Genomic DNA, 25,299 nt, shown 5'->3' on the forward strand with positions numbered 1-25,299 from the left:
CTCGGCTAGGTCGGGGATTTTCTCCGCTCAGGGCCTGGGTGTTGTGCTGTATTCATCATCATTTCATCCCCATCCGACGCGCTGGTCGCCCACTGTAACGTCGAATGTAATGAGACCTGCGCCAAGGCAGCCGGACCTGCCCCGCAAGGGGCCTCTCGCCCAATGGTGCTCACTTCAGTTACATCTACTCTCAAAAATATAGTAGCGAAAAGTATTTCACTCAGTACCACACCACTGTCTTTTAACGAAACTACGAGCATATGGGGTATCAAACAAAATCTGTGACTGGATTGATGACTTCTTGGTAGGTGGGACGCAGCAAATTATCTAGAACGGAGAGTTATTGACAGATGTAGAAGTAACTTCAAGCGCGTCCCAGAGAAGTGTGTTAGGACCTCTGCTGTTCGTATTTTAATGACCTGGTAGACAAAATTAATTGTACCTCAGGATTTTTTTTCAGATTTGCAGATGATTCAGATAATGAAGCACTGTCTAAAAAATATGCCAACGGCCTTGCCACACTGGTAACACCGGTTCCTGACAGATCAGCGAAGTTAAGGGCTGTCGGGCTGGGCTAGCACTTGGATGGGTGACCATCCGGTCTGCCGAGCGCTGTTGGCAAGCGAGGTGCACTCAGCCCTTGTGAGGCAAAGTGAGGAGCTACTTGATTGAGAAGTAGCGGCTCCATTCTCATAAACTGACATACGGCCGGGAGAGCGGTGTGCTGACCACATACCCATCCATATCCGCATCCAGTGACGCCTGTGGGCTGTTGATGGTACGGCGGCCGGTCGGTACCGTTGGGCTTTCCAAGGCCTGTTCGGACTGAGTTTTATCTAAAAAATGCTGTACACGAATTCAGTTAGATATTTATATGATTTCAGAGCGGTACAAAGACTGGAATCTTACCATAAATCTTCAGAAATCGAAAACTGTGCACCTTACAAACTCAAGAACTTAGTATCTTATGTCTACAGTGTCAATGAATTGCAGTTGGAATCAGTGAATTCATACGTACACATGCTTACAGCATTGCTTTGGAAGTCGTAGGTGAAGTAAGTAGGATACAGAGAAAATGCAGCCAGTCTACAAAGGAGGTTACTAATAAGACACTCGTGCGACCTATTCTAGAGTATACTTCATGTGTGTGAGACCCATACCAAATAGGTCAAACAGGATATACTGAACTTATACAAAGAAGATCAGCACGAATGAGCACAGGTTTGTTTGATTTGGGGGAGAGACTTGAAGATTGTCATCAACCATCCTCCGAGAGCCTGCTTACAAATCTTCGTGAATTAATATTGTATTGTATTGTATGTTAACCGGGGACCTAGAAACGACGGACAGGCTCCGTCCCCGCCGCAGCCGCAATGGTCCACAACCCCACGACGACTACCACAGTCCACCCCTCCGCCGCCCCACAACGAATCCAGGGTTATTGTGCGGTTCGGCCCCCGGTGGACCCCCCCAGGGAACGTTTCACACAAGACGAGTGTAACCCCTATGGTAGGGTGATGGTGTACGCGTACATGGAGAACTTTTTTGCGCAACAATCGCCGACGTAGTGTAACTGAGGCGGAATAAGGGGAACCAGCCCGCATTCGCCGAGGCAGATGGAAAACCGCGTAAAAAGCATCCATAAACTGGCCGGCTCACCGGACCTCGTCACAAATCCGACGGGCGGATTCGTACCGGGGACCAGGCGCTCCTTCCCAATCCGGAAAGTCGTGCGTTAGACGGTACGGCCAACCGAGCGGTCGAATTAATATTACGTGAGGAATATTACACATTCCTAGTTATTGCTCACACAGGAACCATGAAGACGTGGTTAGATTAATCGCAGCGCGCACAGAGTCATTTAAGCTGTTATTCTTTCCGAGCTCCGTAAGCGAGTGAATGGGAAGAAAACAAAATATGTGGTACAGTGGGAGGTACCTTCTAACGTGCACTCCACAGTGGTTTTCAGACTATAGATGTGGATGAAGACATGATATCTTCGAAGGAAAATGAGGATCACGGTTTGCGGAGAACAACCGAGACACCTGGCGTCGTTGTGATATAGTACGGTGTTCTCTCGAAATATCTCGTAGAACGAATCGTATACTCCACGAAGGTGAAAAGATTTCGAAGCTAGCCACAGCCATGAGGCTACGACGAAACATGGTTGGAGTCTAACGTTCTGTCATTTTCGAGGTCATTAAGGATGGAGGAATAGTTCGCTGAAGGACGTGGTCATGGTCTCTTTAAGAAACCATTCTGGTATCCGCGTGAAATGGCCTAAAGAAATCTCTGAGCGTTGAATCGATATGAGAGAGCGGGGATGTATATAGGAGTATAGTGAATTAACTGCTGCGACACCTCGACTGGTGGCTTCGGTAAATTCTCCATCCATGCTGTAGTCTTCTTTCGTGGATGCTGTTCCCACACAACTGCGAAACGGATCCTGTGAAATCTGCAAGGAATGGAGAGGAGACAGTAGCAACTTAAGCAACTTGAAATTTTGAATGGGTCCTTGAGGGGTACTCTGGTAGCTCAATTGAGGAAGCATTGTCCTCGAACGGCAGGGATTGGATTCGGATTCTCGTCTGACCGTCTCCCAAATTTGTGCTTGTGTATCGCGTAATACAACACAAGAATTGATAGTTTCTGTCACTCAGAGGTCGCAATATTTATTCATAACGTTTATATTATTTCCACAAACATATATTTTTAGTAAAGGCGCAGATGAAATTCGCAAACCTGGGAATAATCCTCCCAAATTTCTCATTAACACCATATGAAAAGCTAACATACTGGCAGACTGAAAGGCTGTAATTAAATAAATATTTTATATACTTTTAATATATTTGGTAAATGTGCAGATATAGCATTCTCTGTCCAGATATGGAAACTCGTACATTTCCTCCAAGGTCTCATTTCGTAGCCTAATTCTCTCAGCATCATTTAATTTAATTCCACTACATTCCATAATACGTGTATTCATCTTATAAGACACCCCTTTTCAAGACACTATCCATTTCGTTCAACTGATCTTCCAAACCCATTAGCGTCTCTATCATTGGCAAACCTCAATGTTTGTATTTCTTCTCCCTGAACTTTGATTCGTATTGTAAATGTCTGCTTCATTTCCTTTACAGTTTGCTCAGTGTATGTGGTGTGCGTACTGTAAGACCTTCGGTACACACACCATCAGATTATTTGACTTGTCGCTCTAACGAAGTAGGCGAGTGTCAGCAACATGTCTCGTGATCTTATCGTGGCGTGTTTATCTTCTGCCGTTAGGTCAGACGATAGAAATGCCACTTGCACGCTTAGAGTAGCAGATTGACGGTGACCAACTTTAAACAGAACTTGATTAACTTTCACACACATTTATTAAAATAATAAAAATCATAAATCTTACTTAACTTGATACTGGATGCTATTTACAATTGACAATTTGAAGCTCCTTTGGTCTTGGTACGTTAATCTAATTCTCACATATCTCTGATACTTGACAAAGTGTCTATACATTTCTCTTCATGGCTATGTACAGGAATATGATAATCTTATTAGGCGCAGACTGAAACTTGACTACAGACTAATGCAGACTGACTAATCGCAGGTCTGTACACTCGTTATAATACCTCGCGCGTTCATGTATCACTGCGCGAGTGTGATCCGCAAGGAGAAAAGGTTCTACGTTAGCAGCAATCTCATTGGCTGCATTACATATTAATACGCCGATCGGCGGAAGCAGAATTTGGTCCGTCTCTAAAGGCAGCGCTATCTCGTAGTGCGGAGACGGACAAGCGCTGCGCCCGCGCTGTTGTGCTTAGCGGGGCGCGCTCTAGTGGGAAAGTTGTGTACGCGCTGAGTACGCGGAACTATGTACACAACAGTGTACATATAGAATGACACTAGGGATAGGCTACAACGCTGTCTCGCCCCCTTCTCAACTACAGCCTTCGATTCCTGCCCTTCGACTCTACTGCAGACAAGCTTTCGCTTTCTGTATTTTATCCCTGCTGTCTTTAGATTTTCTAAGAATGTATTCCAGTCAGCACTTGACAACATAGAGCTAATCTTATTTAAAAAAAAGAACGGAACGACCACTTTTTATAACGATACTTCGTAACTTCCGAAAAACGAAGTACTGTTATGTATCGGTAATTAAAGTTTCCACTGAACGTTACAAAAAATTTCCGTTACATGTGGTAAATATATGGCCAAAGTACGCTGATACAACGTACTTTCAGTCTAGTTAAGATAATGTAAATAAAGCTGCACTAGTCAGAATTGCAGATTATTAAGCGTTGTTTTGAAAAATATTTGGGAGCAAAATCTTATTTTACTCTTTTTTCCCCAGTGTTATCGACTGCCCATAAAAAGAAATCACGTTGTTGCACTAAAGAAAGCAGAAGTAAGAAAAATCACAAATGTTAATTACACAGCGAATTATAGGACTGCGTACTATTACTTGTCGCCAATATTGTTTTGATATCTTGCACCACGGCACTCTCTTCGATCGGTCGATGTTTTTTTGTATGTGATTGAAACGTTTCGTCACCATATGGTTCACCTAAGTTTCTCACACCGAACTACGGCAGTGGCCTAGCTGAAGGTTTACGAGCTCCACGGAAAGACTTCTTAGTGGACTATCTGCAGTGGTCACATCTGCAGACACCATTGATATTTTTGCCCTGGCAGTTTATATCATTAAGCTTACAACACCTTCCTCGACTACTCCCGAAGACTACGCGGAGCAAGGCGACGCAGTGATTGACGACCTGGCTTTGCGTTTGAGATGCGAGGGGATCAAACATCCGTCCGATAAGTCGTATCTAGCTTTTCCTAAATCATGACAGACGAATACCGTAATGATTCCTTTTAACAAAGCTGTGGTCGAGTCCCCCTTTCATATTTTTCCAAATGAGACAGACTCATGTCTGTAACGAAACAGCTGTCAAGAAGGCTTTAGATCCCAGCCCTCCTCCCTTTTTGCTTTGGACAACACGTCATCACACGGAGTCGTGGCTACTAGGACAGACATAGGTCCAGCCCGCTCACCATTCCCGCCCTGTGGAGATAGATACTTAGGCTTTATAGCTCGTCAGTATCTGGACTGGTTTGATTTATCCATCTTGTTGATGTTTTCCACCTTCTACCATACGCTTCATCACTACATAACTACTAGACCGAACATCTTCTGTAATGTGTTATACATATCCCAGTCCCTGTCTGCTCCCAATACTTATCCCCAGCGGCTGCTTCTTCCACCTACAACGTAACCATTCCTGGATGCCATAGCAGATGTCCCACTAATCTACTCTTTCGTGCAGCAACTCATCCTTTCAGTATTTCTTCCTCTTGCGTTTTACCCACACACACAATTTTTAATGTTCTTTGATAGAACCACCTTTAAAATACATTCAGTTTCTTCGTCTGAGTCTTTATTACATTTCATTTCCATACAATGGTGTACTCCAGATTCACTCTCAAAAACTTCTTTCTTAGTTTAACTGCAATATGAGCTCTTTTGTTGAAGAAGTAGAGATAGACAGAGAAGGATAAACAGCAGCTTTCCCTGTTCGCTTTCCCAGGCGCTGACCGCGCTAGCGGTGCTGGCAGCTGTGCTGGGAGTCGCGACGACGGCGACCACTGTAGGTACGGAGAGGAGCGTCAACAGCGCGGCCGGTTCCGATGACGTCAAGGAGAAGAGCGACCTGGAGACGGAAGCCAGCAGCAGATGTGAGTACACGTCATAAGAGGCTCCAGTGGGCCTTTGCTGACCGTAGCTGCTCCGCTGACGCAACAGAACCCTTTCCATCGTCATCGCTTTCTGACACATGTCTGCAGTAACCCTATATTATTGTGGTCTTCAGTTCGTAGATTGGTTTGATGCAGCTCTCTATGCTACTCTGTCCTGTGCAAACCTCTTCAACTCTGAATAACTACTGCAATCTACATCCATTCCAATCTGTCCACTGTAGTCAAGCCTTAGTCTCCCTCTATAATCCCTCCCCCTTCTCCCACCCGTCCCTCTCTCTCTCTCTCTCTCTCTCCCACACACACACACACACACACACTGCGTTAGCAAACCCACCATTTCTTCGAGACTTAGGATGTACCCTATCAATCGATCCTCTCTTTTACTCAAGTTGTGGATAAATTAACTTTTTGCCTAATTCGACTCAGTATCTCCTTATCATACAGCCGATAAACCCATGCAGTCTTCAGCGTTATTCTGTAGCATCGCATTTCAAAAGATTCTATTATCTCTTTCTCTCAACTGTTTATCGCCCACTCTCACTTCCATACAAGGCTACACTCCACACAAGTACCTTCAGGAAAGACTTCCTAACTCTTAAACTTAACTAACTCTTCTACTTCGGAAACGTTTTTCTTGCTGTTGGCAATTTGCATTTCATATACTCTGTAATTTGGCCGTCGACTGTTACTTTGCTACCCAAATGGCACAACTCATCTACTGTTGTGTGGTCGTCTCTATATATAAAAGGCAATGTCCCGACTGATAGAATGACTCACTGATTCATCATCGCTCTGCTAAAACCACTAAGGCTAGAAACCTGACATTTGCAGAAGATCTTGATCATATATTCAAGGCGTCTCTTAAGAAGGGATTCTTCGACATTCCATCCCTAAGAGAATAAAAGAAGGGGATGAAAGTTTTTGGAAAATATGTCGCTAGGCAATTTTGAAGCTAGATTGCGGAAATTGGTATTTGGTTTGTAGACCAGAAATTAAAAAAAAACGTATTTCAGCATTTTTGCAAATTTAACCCCCATGGTAGTGAAATAGTGAAAATATTTTTGACAATAAATCATTATTAAATAACTATTCAAGCATTTGACTTCTGGGTTACATGAAAAAAATTGCGTGTTTCAGTGTTTTTGAAAATTCAGTCCACAAGGGGATGAGACAGATAATAAAGTGTTTTATGAAATATTTCATTATAAAAGCATTTTTATTGCTGAAACTATGGAAATTTGTATTTCCTTTCTCTATTGGAAATAAAAAATATGTATTTCACTGTTTTTGGAAATTCAGCCCCCAAGGGAGTGAAATAGGGCTGAAACGTTTTACGAAAATATTACATTGTGAAAGCATTTTTAAAACTAAATCTATATTTCGTTATATTAGAAAAAAATTAAAGCTAAAACTACGAAAATTGGTATTTCATTTCTCGGTTAGATATAAATAAATTTGAGTTAGGGGACGAAAGTTTCTGTGGAAATGTCAGCACAAGAACACAAAATGCATGATTAAGAAAAAGCCTGGACTCCAACTACCAGAATCGCTTTTAGGTCGGAAGTACATTCGGAAAAGACCACGCTTCTGTAGCTTTAATTAGCGTGAAGTGTTTAGAAGGTGTTGCAATATGTGAACGGCATAAAAATTCTATCAAAGAAAAACAAAACAAAACAAAATCTGTGCGGATCATCCCTCAACGCGAGTGAGACAGCGGCGCTAAGCTAGTTTCCTAATATAAATCTATTAGCCATCACGCTGGTTTAATTTTTGTTGATACTCATAGCTTCATTTCAATAGACTATCCATTCCGAGCAACTGCACTTCTAAGTCCTTTACCGTCTCTGGTAGAATTGCAATGTTATCTGCAAAATCAAAGCTTTTCCTTTCGCTCACTGTGTTTTACCCGGCTACCTTCAGAATTTGAACGACTTTATTCCGGTCGACAATGTCAAAATCTTTCTCTAAACCTACAAACTCAATAAATACAGGTTTGCTTTCTTCCTTACTCCTTATGAGTCGTGGGCTTAGAATTTCCTTCTGACTTCCTACATTTCTCCGTAACCTAAACAGACCATCATTAAGGTCGGCTTTTGACAGTCTTTCCACTCCTTTATAAATAATACGCGTTAGTACTTTCAAACCGTGATTTATTAAACTGATGACCAGCATCTACCTTTAGTCTACAGTAATTACTACGTTTTTATCGAAGTCTGAAGGTATTTTACCTGTCTCATAGTTTTGCATCTCAGTGGGAATAGTTTTTCATGGTATACTTTCCCACGGATCTGACTCTATCGCAGTATTTTTTGTCAGAACACACATGATATTTTTTCTCTCTCTGTTTAATCGACCTCGAATCACATCCTTATTTGTACTCCAGAACATTGTGTACACTGCGTCATATTGATACTGATTGTACTGGAAAGTTAGTGTAACAACAGCATTTGCACCAGTGTATGTTCCGTCACTGAAACAAAACCATCCGATAATGTCTTAGATAGTGTGCTGTATGATACAAATGAAGTTTTATTACAGAAGAGATAACAACACTTGAATTATGAAAACTGAGAGCAGAAACTTATGTTGGGTAGACATCTCAAGTCCATCAGTTACGACGGCAGATAGAGCAATAATTAATAGCAGAGAGAAAATGGTTCAAGCATGTGAAGAGTTCTTCAAACGATTGTGTAGTTCAAGAATGAGTCAGAAAGACAAACAGTAATATGGAAGTACAAACATTGTGAAAGTAATGCCAGGTGAGTTATGCAAGGCCATTCGGTGTTTGAATGAAAGTAAGTCGCCTAGAGAGAATGGTGTTTCACTGAAAATGATTGAAGTTGGCTGAACAGTAGCACAAAATAACTGACAACATTATCTATCGAGTCATGGTGGAGGAGGAAACTTCCCTATCACTGCAGCAATGCTGTAATTTTTCTACTTCGCAGTATGGATGAAAACAGGAAACAACGAAAAGTAGAAAAAATGGTATATTTATTAGGCTCCAGTCAGTATTAGTAGCTATATTAGTATCGAAATTATAGCGAAAACTTTGCATTTACTCAAGGAAAGGAACTCACTTTCTTTTGGAGTAGATATACCAACATACAGTATTTGTATGTCCGGAAACAAATTACAGGATGGAGCAATAAGTATGAATTACCATTGCGCCTGGAACTCATAGATTTTGAGAAAGTTTTTGACTTGGTTCCAACAAAATCTCTCCTGACTGAAATTGAAAAAGATGTCATCGGGTCGGACAGTGTCAGCATACTGACAAGCATATTTATCAGAGCTACAGCTTTCGTTAATGTTCATCGGAAAAGACAGAAATTCGGTATTCAAAGAGGAGTCGGGTAAAACACCCCCTGACAAAAAAAACAAAGCACACAGAAGCGGAGGAGGAAACGAAATGAAACATCACGTCTAGAGAGGTGAGCGATGTAATTTCAGCGATTTCATAATCAAGCCAAATTATACAAAGAACTTGGAGGTATGAGCGCACTTATCAGTAAGACGTTGTACCCACTCTGGTCTGGATGGATGCACTGACGCGGTTGGGAAGGGTGTCCTGAAGCTGTTGCATCCTCTCCTGAAGCATGCTGGCCACAACTGTTCTAATTGATCCATGTTATACTCGGTACTGACGTTGCTATGGAGTTAACGTCCGAACTGGCAACACACAAGTTGTATTGGAGACATATCTGAGGATTTTCTCCCTGTGACGCCACGATACTTTAGCGTAGGAGGTACCACATGAGGACGGAGGATGCCCGAGACATACCATTGGGCCATCAGAGGTCTCCCAATCATTACCAACCGTGTCCTGAAATCATACGCGACTGCTCCCTACACTATGACGCCAGGAGAAACATCGCTGTGCCTCTCCCAAATATTGCAACAACAGGATCTCTCCACAGATACCTGCCACACTCGTCTACGATGGTGATACGGCGTATAGCAGAGCCACCATCCATCACTGAAGACAATGCGACCCATTCATCAGTAGTCCATGATTTCCGGACACGACACCGCTCCAAACGCAACAGTTTGTGTTAATGTGCTAACGGGAGCTACGCATGGGACGATAATTCCAGACTCCAGCTGCTGCTATTCTGCAACCAACGGCAGGATTACTTCACTTGTTCGCGGATAGCAGGCGAAGATATAGAGGGGTTACGATGAGCTTGATGCACATAGCAGCGATCCTCCCTTGTGGAGGTCAGACGAGGTCGAGCGCAACCTTGACGACGTGTGTGCCTGCCCTCTCTTTCCCATGCAGTCCAACATCGGGTCACTGTCACATCCCAATATCAAACGGAGCCCCACAGCGAAGCTCCATTCAAGCCCTGCCACGTGCCGATAAAGGATTGTTTCACTCAGACTGAAATTGTTAGTTTACAGTTGCTGTGTACTCCCACTTTAGCCTATTGGAAGTGAGATATGGACTTCTAACGAATAAACTGCTGGCGAAGAGAGGGTTACTTTGTGAGCAATGGAGACATACATGTTGGAAAGCACTGGGAGCGACAGGAGCACATGTACACTACCGGCCATTAAAACTGCTACAACACGAATATGACGTGCTACAGACGTGAAATTTAACCGACAGGAAGAAGATGCTGTGATGTGCAAATGATTAGCTTTTCAGAGCATTCACACAAGGTTGGCGCCGGTGGCGACATCTACAACGTGCTGACATGAGGAAAGTTTCCAATCGATTTCTCATACACAAACACCAACTGACCGGCGTTGCCTGGTGGAACGTTGTTGTGATGCCTCATGTAAGAAGGAGGCATGCGTACAATTATGTTTCCGACTTTGATAAAGGTCGAATTATAGCCTATCGCGATTGCGGTTTATCGTATCGTGACATTACTGCTCGCGTTGGTCGAGATCCAATGACTGTTAGCAGAATATGGAATCGGTGGGTTCAGGAGGGTAATACGGAATGCCGTGCTGGATCCCAACGGCCTCGTATCACTAGCAGTCGAGAGGACAGTCATCTTATCCGCATGGCTGTGTGTGTGTGTGTGTGTGTGTGAAATGTTATGGGACTTAACTGCTAAGGTCATCAGTCCCTAAGCTTACACACTACTTAATCTAAAGTATCCTAAGGACAAACACACACACCCATGCCCGAGGGAGGACTCGAACCTCCGCGGGGACCAGCCGCACAGTCCATGACTGCAGCGCCCTAGACCGCTCCTCTAATCCCGCGCGGCGCATGGCTGTAACAGATCGTGCAGCCACGTCTCGATCCCTGTGTCGACAGATGAGGGCGTTTGCAAAACAACCATCTCCACGAACAGTTAGACGACGTTTGCAGCAGCATGGACTATCAGCTTGGAGACCATGGCTGCGGTTGCCCTTGACGCTGCATCACAGACAGGTGCGCCTGCGATAGTGTACTCAACGACGAACCTGGGTGCACGAATGGCAAAACGTCATTTTTTCGGATGAATCCAGGTTCTGTTTACAGCATCATGATGGTCGCATCCGTACTTGGCGACATCGCGGTGAACGCAGATTGGAAGCGTGTATTCGTCATCGCCATACTGGCGTATCACATGGCGCGATGGTATGGGGTGCCATTGGTTACACGTCTAGGTCATCTCTTGTTCGCATTGACGGCACTTTGAACAGTGGACGTTACATTTCGGATGTGTTACGACCCGTGGCTCTACCCTTCATTCGATCCCTGCGAAACCCTACATTTCAGCAGGATAATGCACGACCGCATGTTGAAGGTCCTGTACGGGCCTTTCTGGCTACAGAAAATGTTCGACTGCTGCCCTGGCCAGCACATTCTCCAGAGCTCTCACCAATTGAAAACGTCTGGTCAATGGTGGGAGAGCAACTGGCTAGTCACAATACGCCAGTCACTACTCTTGATGAACTGTGGTATCGTGTTGCAGCTGCATGGGCAGCTGTATCTGTACACGCCATCGAAACTCTCTTTGATTCAATGCCCAGGCGTATCGAGGCCGTTATTACGGCCAGAGGTGGTTGTTCTGGGTACTGATTTCTCAGAATCTATTGACCCAAACTGCGTGAAAATGTAATCTCATGTCAGTTCTGGTGTAATATATTTGTCCAATGAATACCCGTTTCTCATCTGCATTTCTTCTTGGCGTAGCAATTTTATGTTCGGTTTACATGGGAGGAGGGATTGTGGATAGCACACCAGCTTTGCAGTCTTTAACATCACCTTTCGTAAACAATATTTCCCCTCGAACAAGAAATATAGATTTAGGTCGGAGCATGGCTGAAACATATACAGCAGATTCGTGGGTTCTGTCTTGACTACATAATTTGGTTGCAAGCAGTTCATTTGAAAACGTCTGCTTGGTAGATGCCACACTTGATCACGCACATCAAAAATTAAAACAAGAAAGAGGATTCCGCACCATAACTAGTCTTCCTAACGCATTGCAAGAAATTGCTGAAGCCCTCATCTCGTTGCGTTAAAACATGAACTTAAGAACAGTCATAGAATTTGAGAATATGGAGCATCATATGGCGGTCATAGTTGAAGGTCAAGTTATTTCTTTTATTCGTCCATTGAGACTGATGTTTCATATATGTATTAGCTAAGTAACCAGCGTTGCCCGGTATGTATTTATTCCAATCTTCTGTCAGTCCATTTTCTGCTTCCTCATTTCTCTGTCCATCTACTTCTCCCCCCTCTCTATCTTCTCCTCCCACTCTCTCTGTTCACCTCCTCCACCTCCCACTCTCTATCTCTTCCTGCCCCTCTCTCTGCTCCTCCCCCTTTATTATTCATGTCTTTTGGCCCCTAATTTATTTCCATACATGCGTCTATACACATGCTCCGCCTCTGTCTCTGTCCATTGACACCTCTCCTGTCTCTCTGTCCATTGGCTCCTCCCTCTCTCTCTCTCTCTCTCTCTCTCTCTCTCTCTCTTCCAGTTCCTCCTCAGCTCCTTCCCCATCTGTCTGCCCACCTCCTCTCCCCACTGTAAATTCATCTCCTTGTCTCTCCTAAGTTCATCTCCTTCTCCCCCTCTATGTCCATCTCCTCCTTCCTCTCTCTCTTTTTGTCTCTTCCCCCACTCACTCTTTTTGTCACCTCCTCACCCTCTCTCTGGCCTTATTCCCGTCCAGCCCCTCCTGCCTCCTGTCTCTTCATTAACTCCTCCCCCATCTCCATCTCTATGTCCATCTCCTCCTCTCCTACACTACGTTCATCTGCACCTCCTGTTTAACTCAAACTCCTCCTCCTCTGTCTCTCTTGTCAGTCTCCTCCACCTCCTCACTTTCTCTCGATCTTCTCCTCCCCCTTCGCTGTCCACCAACTCCTTCCTCTCTTTTTGTCCATATCTACCTCCCTGTTTCTCTGTCTATCTCCTCCTCCTTCTCCTCCTCCCTCATCTGACCATCTCGTCCTCTGCCCCCTCTCATTCCATCTTCTCCTCCTTCTCACTGTTCATCTCCTTATCTTCCTTTTCTCTGTCCGTTTCCTCCTTCTCTTTCTCTTTTTCCGTCTCCTCTTCACACTATCTGTTTCACCTCCACCTTCCCTCTCTCTTCTTAACCCCTTCTAAAAGTTGGTGGTTCTCATCCCCACAGTCTTTCTTTCCAGATTGTGCTATATGTACAAAGATTTGTTGAAACCGATTCAGGGTTCTAGGAGGAGCTTCTTACTCGTAACTTTGCCCAGGTTCACATATCCCACATGTATTTCACCTATTTTTAACATGTTTCACGCATATTTGTTCACACCATTTCACCTGTATCTCCATCGAATTTCGCCCCACAGTTCCGCTTTCACGCAGCTCAGTGTTTATGACGTCATATCTCCTTAAGGATACAGTGTAGAATGATATAATTTTTCAAATACTTCCAGTGGTATATGCGAATACTGTCTGCAAAATCTGTTGCGAATAGATTTAGTAGTAGAGAAGTAATAAATTAAAATGTCTTGCCTGATGCAGCACCTTATTGCATGAACAGCGAAAATGTAGTTAGCGAGAAACTTTTTTCCTTTCCTCATTATGTTAGAATCTCAAGGAGAAATTTTATCGTAGAGGTTTGATATTACGTGTAAAGTTTTTTTGCCGCTCTCTAATTGCTCTCATTCACAAATACTGGATGAATATAATCTGGCTATTTGCACGTCATGAGCTACACGAGCTTTTCACCCCATCACTCTGAGAGGTAGATCGTTCTTACCCCCACAGTGATTCCTTCGAGACAGTAGGTGATATGTATACTAAGTTTGATTGAAATTGATCCAATGGTTTGGAATGAAATATGGAACATACATACGGTTTTTATAATATGTATAGATCAGGGGTCTCTTGTTTCAAGATGATCCCTTTAAAGCAGCTGAATTCCCTCTTTCATATTCTTTTATTAGTAATTGCACGCGGGAATAAGAAGCAGCGGCGAACGGACAAGCATACATTTTCAGTATCACTTTATGCGTTTGGCCGTTTACTAGTCGATAGTTATGAATATTACATTATTTGTGATAATGAAAATTAGTAGACTGCCAAATAACATTGTAAATTTATAAAAGTTTTTCCGATTACATGTATTTTCTCCATTATATCAATTGTAATATAAATAACACAGAAAATGAGTATGTTGAAAATAAAAAAAATAAAAAACTGACGAACGGAACTCGATCCAGCGATCCAGCGGCTTGAACGCCAACCACCATTAAAAAAAATTGTTCTATATTATTCGTTGAATCTGTTCAGGGTGGACGTCCGATGATATCCGTTCAGTTTGTTAGATGGTCAGATGGCTCAGTTCTTTTATTAGAAAGGAAAGCTAACGCTCTGACCGAACACGCTGAGCTACCGTGATGCCACCACTCGACTATAGCCGCTTTATGGGTACGCACAGATATACACTCCTGGAAATTGAAATAAGAACACCGTGAATTGATTGTCCCAGGAAGGGGAAACTCTACTGACACATTCCTGGGGTCAGATACATCACATGATCACACTGACAGAACCACAGGCACATAGACACAGGCAACAGAGCATGCACAATGTCGGCACTAGTACAGTGTATATCCACCTTTCGCAGCAATGCAGGCTGCTATTCTCCCATGGAGACGATCGTAGAGATGCTGGATGTAGTCCTGTGGAACGGCTTGCCATGCCATTTCCACCTGGCGCCTCAGTTGGACCAGCGTTCGTGCTGGACGTGCAGACCGCGTGAGACGACGCTTCATCCAGTCCCAAGCATGCTCAATGGGGGACAGATCCGGAGATCTTGCTGGCCAGGGTAGGTGACTTACACCTTCTAGAGCACGTTGGGTGGCACGGGATACATGCGGACGTGCATTGTCCTGTTGGAACAGCAAGTTCCCTTGCCAGTCTAGGAATGGTAGAACGATGGGTTCGATGACGGTTTGGATGTACCGTGCACTATTCAGTGTCCCCTCGACGATCACCAGTGGTGTACCGCCAGTGTAGGAGATCGCTCCCCAGACCATGATGCCGGGTGTTGGCCCTGTGTGCCTCGGTCGTATGTAGTCCTGATTGTGGCGCTCACCTGAACGGCGCCAAACACGCATACGACCAACATTGGCACCAAGGCAGAAGCGACTCTCATCGCTGAAGACGACACGTCTCCATTCGTCCCTCCATTCACGCCTGTCGCGACACCACTGGAGGCGGGCTGCACGATGTTGGGGCGTGAGCGGAAGACGGCCTAACGGTGTGCGGGACCGTAGCCCAGCTTCATGGAGACGGTTACGAATGGGCCTCGCCGATACCCCAGGAGCAACAGTGTCCCTAATTTGCTGGGAAGTGGCGGTGCGGTCCCCTACGGCACTGCGTAGGATCCTACGGTCTTGGCGTGCATCCGTACGTCGCTGCGGTCCGGTCCCAGGTCGACGGGCACGTGCACCTTCCGCCGACCACTGGAGACAACATCGATGTACTGTGGAGACCTCACGCCCCACGTGTTGAGCAATTCGGCGGTACGTCCACCCGGCCTCCCGCATGCCCACTATACGCCCTCGCTCAAAGTCCGTCAACTGCACATACGGTTCACGTCCACGCTGTCGTGGCATGCTACCAGTGTTAAAGACTGCGATGGAACTCCGTATGCCACGGCAAACTGGATGACACTAACGGCGGCGGTGCACAAATGCTGCGCAGCTAGCGCCATTCGACGACCAACACCGCGGTTCCTGGTGTGTCCACTGTGCCGTGCGTGTGATCATAGCTTGTACAGCCCTCTCGCAGTGTCCGGAGCAAGTATGGTGGGTCTGACACACCGGTGTCAATGTGTTCTTTTTTCCATTTCCAGGAGTGTATATTTGACGACCGAAATTATCTTGCGATTTTCTCAGTAACGCTTGAGAAGTACGGGCTCCTGCTTACACATTTTGTTGTCCTCGTGGAGTACTACGAGTGTACGAAGTTTGCAGTAAAACCGCATTCCAAACGTCGTGGCCTCCTCTTGTCAGTTGGTCGGCACAAATGTTGTAATACAGTCTTCTGTAGTGAAATGTGAGTGCATTCCACGAGAATGATTGTAGCTGCAGATCTACTAGCTACATAGAACAAGCCAGGATGCAACACCCTCACGGGAATGGGATTTCCAGTAGTTCCTGCAAGGCTAGATCGATAACGCATACTCGTTCAGTTTGTACTGCCGTTCTTAAAACAAGCTGTTTCAGCGTCTCACTAATTAGTTGCTAGTTCGCCTCTAGCGTGAATAATTGGTATAATTCGCGTACACAATAAGGTATCTCACTCATACATCAGTTCTCAAGGTGTTCCACGTCAGTTTTATGTAACACCAGACAAAGCTCCTAAAGGACTTGAATTCAACGTCCCTCACGCTGTTTTTCGTATGAGGCACTCTGCAGCACTTCACCAAATAAGATAACGTACGGGTGCGTGAAGAATAATACCAGGTGTTTCTTCTGGGAAACACTCCAAATACTCGCCAGAATTTGCGTGTAACATGGAACCAGCAGTCTCACATCGTGCTCAGCAGCAAGTCAAAAAAGGGTAACATAATACGTCATGAAAGGCTACACACACGACTCCAATCAGGTAGAAATCTTGTCTAACATAACCGGATTGCAATACTTCGCTACCTCGTATGAATACTCGAAATCAGATTAGTTAACTGCTCGCTATTCTAACATGTTCGGCATTTCGCTATGCAACATGCAACCCATATGCCAGACGAAAGGCAAACACACAAAATACATCAAATGTAACATGGGAGTTATTCCGTCTTCTGCTACTGCAAAAAGTCTCATTTGGACCATATACGTTTTGCTTTATTTGAAGCATCATTCTCAGCGGTCCCTGTAACAGTTCTGGATTTTTCATAAACCGTTATAGCAGGATCATAAACAGTCCCCATATTTAAAATTACTTCTTCACTTTATTACTTACGGTTTTTGGCTTCTAATTTATTTCCATAGATGATCCTATACAGAGGTGTTTGATTTGTATCATGCTGCACTGCGCTAACATATAATATTTTCTCGTTTGCATTTTTTTAAATATCCTCATGTATTTTGTTATGATCTCTGGGAATTCCATCATCATTTTTTGTTTTGTTTTTATGGCTGTGGCAACCGTTTGTGTGTCCATATACGTGTGACGTGTGTTTCTCTCTCTCTCTCTCTCTCTCTCTCTCTCTCTCTGTGTGTGTGTGTGTGTGTTCTAATTATTACTTTGTTAAAGCTGTTTATTATGGTACTGCGGTGGCTGTTCGTGTCTGGGTGTGTTCCCTACTTTATGTCATAATGTTTTTGTTGCGGAAAGATGGAGAGGGTTATTACGTACCTACGAGCTGTTTTACTAGCTTAAATAACGTTCGGTTGCTAATGTTTATTTGGTCATTTAGCATGTGTCTCTTTTCTGCCCATCCTTTTTAATTTGGAAATCTTCTTCTGGTGTTAGATTTTTTTATTTTTTACTACTTATCCTGATTATTTTCGCCCTACCAAAACACAAACAACCATTAAAATAATCAATATTCAGTAACATCAATATGCAATAACATCTTCCAAAGAAAATCTCCAAATTCTAAAGGCAGTCACAGAAGAGACCAGTACTAAATGACCAAACCATCACTGGAAACCAAACGTTATTTAAGCTAGTAAAACATATAGTAGGTAAAGAATAACCCCCTCATGCCACCACAAAACCATTATCACTTCAATCAGGCAACATACTCAGTGAACTCTTACAAAGTAATCACTGCATGCTTCCTAAATAAGAAGACGGACAAAATAATCTTTGCTTCTTGTGGTCTTTATTACGACGTAGTAATTAGACATCAGATTTTGTCAGTAAGATATCATTCACAACACTAAACATAGTCTCATTACATGTTAACCAATCAACACAACAATATTCATTTATTTTTCAATTATAATATTGTTCTAAGTAATGCATTTCAGGGCAGAGAGCGACAGAAGTCGTCGGCAGGATCTTATTCTCCGCGCTGGCCGGAAACAAACAGATAAAAACCATTTACGTAGAGAAATTATCAGAACTACATATTTAAACCCGAACGCAAATTCGGATTCCTATAATTTAATAGCTATCGTACCATTATCATACCTTCTCATCTGCACCCACGGTGGCGGTAAGAATCCTGGTGTGACGACCGTTAAATTGCGTTAACCACATCGTGTATTTTAAACTCTTATGTAGCTTTTTACAAAAACCTTCCTTTAAAAAGCACCTCTTTCTTTCTGTGGTTCTCTACTGCTCAAAATGTGCACATACAACTAATGCAGTCATGTCACTCTTTTCTTTCTAAGATAACCACGGATTACACAAAAACCCTTGCAATTTACAAGAGCTTCCATTCCTTCGTGTAAACTTACGGCAGGACAGTAAAGAATTTAGTTGGGGTTATAACAGGTTTCGCTGGCCGATGTGGCCGAGCGGTTCTAGGCGCTTCAGTCCGGAACCACGCTGCTGCTATGGTCGCAGGTTCGAATCCTGCCTCGGACATGGATGTGTGTGATGTCTTTAGGTTAGTTACGTTTAAGTAGTTCAAAGTTCAGGGGACTTAATGACCTCAGATGTTAAGTCCCATAGTGCTTAGAGCCATTTTATAACACGTTTAATAGTGCTTGACAGATAGTAGCTTCAAAAGTGCGACTGTTTGATTCAGCTATAACGAAAAATTGATGTCAACCAAATTACAAATTGCATGTTTGCTGACTTACAGATAATTTTTGCCACTGGCTACGCCTCATTCTTGGCGCCGGTGGTGACACCTACAACGTGCTGACATGAGGAAAGTTTCCAACCGATTTCTCATACACAAACAGCAGTTGTCCGGCGTTGCCTGCTGAAACGTTGTTGTGATGCCTCGTGTAAGGACGAGAAGTGCGTACCATCACGTTTCCGACTTTGATAAAGGTCGGATTGTAGCCTATCGCGACTGCGGTTTATCGTATCGCGACATTGCTGCTCGCGTTGGACGAGATCCAATGACTGTTAGCAGAATATGGAATCGGTGGGTTCAGGAGGGTAATACGGAACGGCGTGCTGGATCCCAACGGCCTCGTATCACTAGCGGTCGAGATGACAGGCATCTTATCCGCATGGCTGTAACGAATCGTGCAGCCACGTCTCGATCCCTGAGTCAACAGATGGGGACGTTAGCAATACAACAACCATCTGCACGAACAGTTCGACGATGTTTGCAGCAGCATGGACTATCAGCTCGGAGACCATGGCTACGGCTCCCCTTGACGCTGCATCACAGACAGGAGCGCCTGCGATGGTGTACTCAACGACGAACCTGGGTGCACGAATGGCAAAACGTCATTTTTTCGGATGAATCCAGGTTCTGTTTACAGCATCATGATGGTCGCATCCGTGTTTGGCGACATCGCGGTGAACGCACATTGGAAGCGTGTTTTCGTCATCGCCATACTGGCGTATCACCCGGCGTGATGGTATGGGGTGCCATTGGTTCCACGTCTCGGTCACCTCTTGTTCGCATTGACGGCACTTTGAACAGTGGACGTTACATTTTAGATGTGTTACAACCCGTGGCTCTACCCTACATTCAGTCCCTGCGAAACCCTACATTTCAGCAGGATAATGCACGACCGCATGTTGCAGATCCTGTACGGGCCTTTCTGGATACAGAAAATGTTCGACTGGTGCCCTGGCCAGCACATTCTCCAGAGCTCTCACCAATTGAAAACGTCTGGCCAATGGTGGCCGAGCAACTGGCTCGTCACAATATGCCAGTCACTACTCTTGATGAACTGTGGTATCATGTTGAAGCTGCATGGGCAGCTGTACCTGTACACGCCATGCAAGATCTTTTTGACTCAATGCTCAGGCGCATCAAGGCCGTTATTACGGCCAGAGGTGGTTGTTCTGGGTACTGATTTCTCAGGATCTATGCATCCAAATTGCGTGAAAATGTAATCACATGTCAGTTCCAGTATATTTGTCCAATGAATACCCGTTTATCATCTGAATTTCTTCTTGGTGTAGCAATTTTAATGGCCAGTAGTGTACATTTATGTTGAGGCATTCATTTCTCGCTGTTTTTCTATATTTTTATCCAACCGCTGTATTTCATGAGATACGACGCCATAAACATTCTTAAAAAGAAGCGCAAATTACCCAGACTATGCTCATCCATTGTAACAGTCTTCCAAATTAATTACGAAATTTTTCTGAATTTAAGTGTACGCTTCCGCAGCCGTTGTCACAGTCAATAAAATTCTTCTAGGGTCGGTGACCGCAATGTCAATGTGCAATGTGTAAAACTTTCGGCGTTTCGGCCACCAAAGCAAATGGCGTTCCTCAGGTCTTTCTTTCTTTCTTTTCTTTTCTTTTTCGTTTTTTTAAAAGAATTTCTTCATTTGTATGAGCATATTGTCCGCAGTTGCTTTAGAATTTGACTTTTTTCTAAATCTGTTCTTACTTGCACGTTTAACGTCGAACATTTAACTTACTAACTCATTTGTACAGCAAGCAGAATTTTGATGCTGTTTTATACAAGGAAGTTCGAATCTTTGCTGGTGTTCTGTAAGACCTCTTCAGTATGTAAGGCGGAAGAGGAACACACTTAAAAATGGTCGCCGGCCATGGGCTCTGCACGCGTCCTCGTCTAGAGCAGAATTGCCTTCGGGGAAACGCTATGTCGTGGGGAAGGAAGTCGGCATGCGTGAGAAGAGCGACCACCGGAGTCCCGCACTGTGTGACTCAGACGGGCAGCGACAGCCACCAAGCGCGGCAAGGTCACCGCACAAGCGCAAGGCTGTAGCTGCTCGGCGTCGACGCCGAGGTCAGCAGTTAACTGCACGCCGGTCGCCGGCAGCAACACAATGCCCCCCTGTAATGGCTCCTGGCGGCCGCAGCCCAATCTCAAAATGGCACTTAAGGGGGGTAGGACGTCAAACGGGCCGACTTGGAGCAGGAGAGGCACCACAGAACAATGTAATTTCCAGTGCCTATACTTTTACAAATAAATTCGTAAAACTTTGTCAGCATGGCCAGGAAGAATTCAGGATTCACACTCATAGCAGTGGAAGTTCAAAAACATAACAAAATATTTTCTGCATGTGAGATTTCACTATTTTTCGCTTACTACGGGCTGCATTTGTTGCTATAGGTACATTTTTCTTCACAAGTAAGAGAGATTCTTTGATGAATTTTGCACAGCATACAAGCCATACTTACAGGTGTATGAAACTCTAGAATTTTCCAAATCTATTAAAAACTATGGCAAAAATTGAGGTAATTAACTACAAAATTTGATTTTTTTAAAACATAAAGCTTAAAACGTAACTGCTCATTCACTTTTTCAAAAATTAAATAGATTCTAGAGTTTCAGACACCTCTAAGTATCGTTTGTATGCTGTGCAAAATTCGTCGAACAGTCTCTCTTACTTTTGAAAAAAAGTGTACTTGTAGCAACAAATACAGCCAATAGTAAGTGAAAAACTGATGAAATTTCACACGTAAAAAAATTTATTTTGTTATGTTTTTGAACTTCCGTTGCTGTGAGTGTGAATCCTGAATCCTTCCTGGTCATGCTGACAAAGTTTTATGAATTTACTTGTAAAAGTATAGACAATGGAAATTAAATTGTCCTGTGGTGCTTCTCCTGCTCCAAGTCGGCCTGTTTGACGTCCTACCCCCCTTAACTCCGTACCAGAAGAGCTACACTCCACATCTACATCTACATGGATACTCCGCAAATCACATTTAAGTGCCTGGCAGAGGCTTCATCGAACCACCTTCACAATTCTCTATTATTCCAATCTCGTATAGTGCCCGGAAAGAATGAACACCTATATCTTTCCGTACGAGCTCTGATTTCCCTTATTTTATCTTGGTGATCGTTCCTCCCTATGTATGTCGGTATCAACAAAATATTTTCGCATTCGGAGGAGAAAGTTGGTGATTAGAATTTCGTGAGAAGATTCCGTCGCAACGAAAAACGCCTTTCTTTTAATGATGTCCAGCCCAAATCCTGTATCATTTCTGTGACACTCTCTCCCATATTTCGCGATAATACAAAACGTGCTGCCTTTCTTTGAGCTTTTTCGATGTACTCCGTCAGTCCTATCTGGCAAGGACCCCCCACCGCACAGCAGTATTCTAAAAGAGGACGAACAAGCGTAGTGAAGGCAGTCTCCTTAGTAGGTCTGTTACATTTTCTAAGTGTCCTGCCAATACAACGCAGTCTTTGGTTAGCCTTCCCCACAGCATTTTCTATGTGTTCCTTCCAATTTGCCGGCCGGTGTGGGCGAGTGGTTCTAGGCGATTCAGTCTGGAACCGTGCGACCGCTACGGTCGCAGGTTCGAATCCTGCCTCGGGCATGGATGTGTGTGATGTTCTTAGGTTAGTTAGGTTTAAGTAGTTCTAAGTTCTAGGGGCTGATGACGTCAGATGTTAAGTCCCATAGTGCTCAGAGCCATTTGAACCTTCCAATTCAAGTTGTTCATAATTGTAATTCCTAGATATTTCGTTGAATTTACGGCATTTAGATTTGATTGATTTGTCGTGTAACAGAAGTTTAACGGATTCCTTTTAGCACCCATGTGGATGACCTCACACTTTTCGTTATTGAGGGTCAACTGCCACTTTTCGCACCATTCAGATATCTTTTCTAAATCGTTTTGCAGTTTGTTTTGGACTTCTGATGACTTTATTAATCGATAAACGACAGCGTCATCTGCAAACAACCGAAGACGGCTGCTCAGATTGTCTCCCAAATCGTTTATATAGATAAGGAACAGCAAAGAGCCTACAACACTACCTTGGGGAACGCCAGAAATCACTTCTGTTTTACTCTATGACTTTCCGTCAATTACTACGATCTGCGACCTCTCTGATAGGAAATCACAAATCCAGTCACATAACTGAGACGATATTCCATAAGCACGCAAATTCACTACGAGACGCTTGTGTGGTACAGTGTCGAAAGCATTCCGGAAATCCAGAAATACGGAATCGAACTGAAATCCCTTGTCAACAGCACTCAACACTTCATGTGAATAAAGAGCTAGCTGTATTTCGCAGGAACGATGTTTTCTAAACCCATGTTGACTGTGTGTCATTGGACCGACTTCTTCGAGGTAATTCATAATGTTCGAACACCGCATATCGACGTTAACGATATGGGCCTGTAATTTAGTGGATTACTCGTACTACCTTTCTTGAATATTGGTGTGACCTGTGCAACTTTCCAGTCTTTGGATACGGATCTTTCGTCGAGCGAACGGTCGAACTCCAAAACTAAGGGCCCGTTCCGTCATTAAAAACAGTATCTCCATTAGGAAAAGCTTTTGTTGGGGGTTTTAGTTTCCTGTAAAACCTACTTCTCTTTTCCACACAATCGCCATTCGCTTCTAACCAATTTGCAGCCGCTTTTTCAACCCTACAGCATAGACGTTCTCTGCCTGGGAACTGAATCTGTTGTGACCAAACGAAACTAGAATGGTCCGGCCACAGCTGTGGGTCCTTTTACAGCTCAGTGAGATAGTACATGAAGCTAGAACAAACGGAATACTAGTTCATTTTGCCACGCGGAGTGGCCGCGCGGTTTGAGGCGCCATGTCATGGATTGCGCGGCTCTCCCGCCGGAGCTTCGAGTCCTCCCTCGGGCATGGGTGTGACTGTTGTTCTTAGCATGAGTTAGTTTAAGTTAGTCTAACTAGTGTATAAGTCTAGGCACCGATGACCTCAGCAGTTCGGTCCCTTAGGAATCCACACACACACACACTAGTTCACTTTATTGCATAAATGAATAGATGATTTACTTAAACTTGACATACTTCTTTGCCCCATTACTTCATGATAAGTTACAACTGTTATGGGCTATTAAAACATCACTTAATGCGAAGATTAACAAACTCTTCTCTTGTAGTACAATGTTCCACATTTAAATGAACAAGTCCATTAGAAACTTTAGCCATCACGTTGGTCCACCACTGTGATATTGACTCCTTCAGGTGAAGTCATCAACTGGGGCCGAGCTCTCGCTAGCTCGGAGCTATACTGACCACAGTGCGAGGGCGCTGCTGTGCTGACAGGGGACGCATACTCTTCGACAGCGCCTCCCATGCGTCTTTGCCGATTAGGCTGAGACCTCGTTAATGTCTTTGGTATCTATTCATGTTGCCAACTTTGGCGTGACAACGCGATCTCTATACAATATTACCAGAGAACCGGCTGACAATGGGGGACTTGAATTCATCATTTTCAAACTGCTATCGACGAAACCATTGTTTTATTTGCATCTAAATAATTCTTAGACCATAGATACGTACACACCACGTATGCCGCTATCTCCTCAATGTTAAGGTTTGAAATCAACGTCTAAGTCGCGTGATGGAGGGCAAAATGTGGAGTTTCTGTCACTACATACCATTCGAAATAGAGCCGACACTTGCATTTCTTCTGTTCTATAGCTGAAATCACACACTGATTTTAACAACTGAATGACTTATTGTATTGGTATTACACACGTAGTTGCAGTGTTAACCTAATATCTTCGAATTACCCAATACTAATGCGATGATTATTGCTTTTGCATTCGGCCAGGAGAGAGGGTAATAAAAAGTTTGAAATATTGAACTGACACTTCTTCAGTAAATTTCAGTAAATTCCTGTTTTCACTGCACTGCGAGTCATTTAGTGCATTGCTTCCACAGGAGCCGAAGACGAGCTATCTCATCTGCAGAGAGGCATTTAGTATTCAGATGATTCCTAATATATATATATATATATATATATATATATATATATATATATTCAGATGATAAATATATATATATTCAGATGATAAACGGGTGTTCATTGGACAAATATATTATACTAGAACTGACATGTGATTACATTTTCACGCAATTTAGGTGCGTAGGATCTGAGAAATCAGTACCCAGAACAACCACCTCTGACCGTAATAACGGCCTTGATACGCCTGGCCATTGAGTCAAACAGAGCTTGGATGGCGTGTACAGGTACAGCTGCCCATGCAGCTTCAACACGATACAACAGTTCATCAAGAGTAGTGACTGGCGCATTGTG

General features: G+C 43.8%; 1 protein-coding gene across 1 annotated transcript in view; it reads left to right on the top strand.

Annotated features, from left to right (window-relative positions):
- LOC124711623 (glycine-rich cell wall structural protein-like) overlaps positions 1–25,299 on the top strand; it is a 57,931-nt gene that overhangs the window by 15,919 nt on the left and 16,713 nt on the right. The window contains exon 2 of the mRNA XM_047241795.1: positions 5,586–5,733. Within this exon, the coding sequence (XP_047097751.1) occupies positions 5,586–5,733 (148 nt within the window). The remainder of the gene's footprint in view (positions 1–5,585; positions 5,734–25,299) is intronic.

Source organism: Schistocerca piceifrons, chromosome 8 (genome assembly GCF_021461385.2).
Source record: "Schistocerca piceifrons isolate TAMUIC-IGC-003096 chromosome 8, iqSchPice1.1, whole genome shotgun sequence".
Taxonomy (NCBI): domain Eukaryota; kingdom Metazoa; phylum Arthropoda; class Insecta; order Orthoptera; family Acrididae; genus Schistocerca; species Schistocerca piceifrons.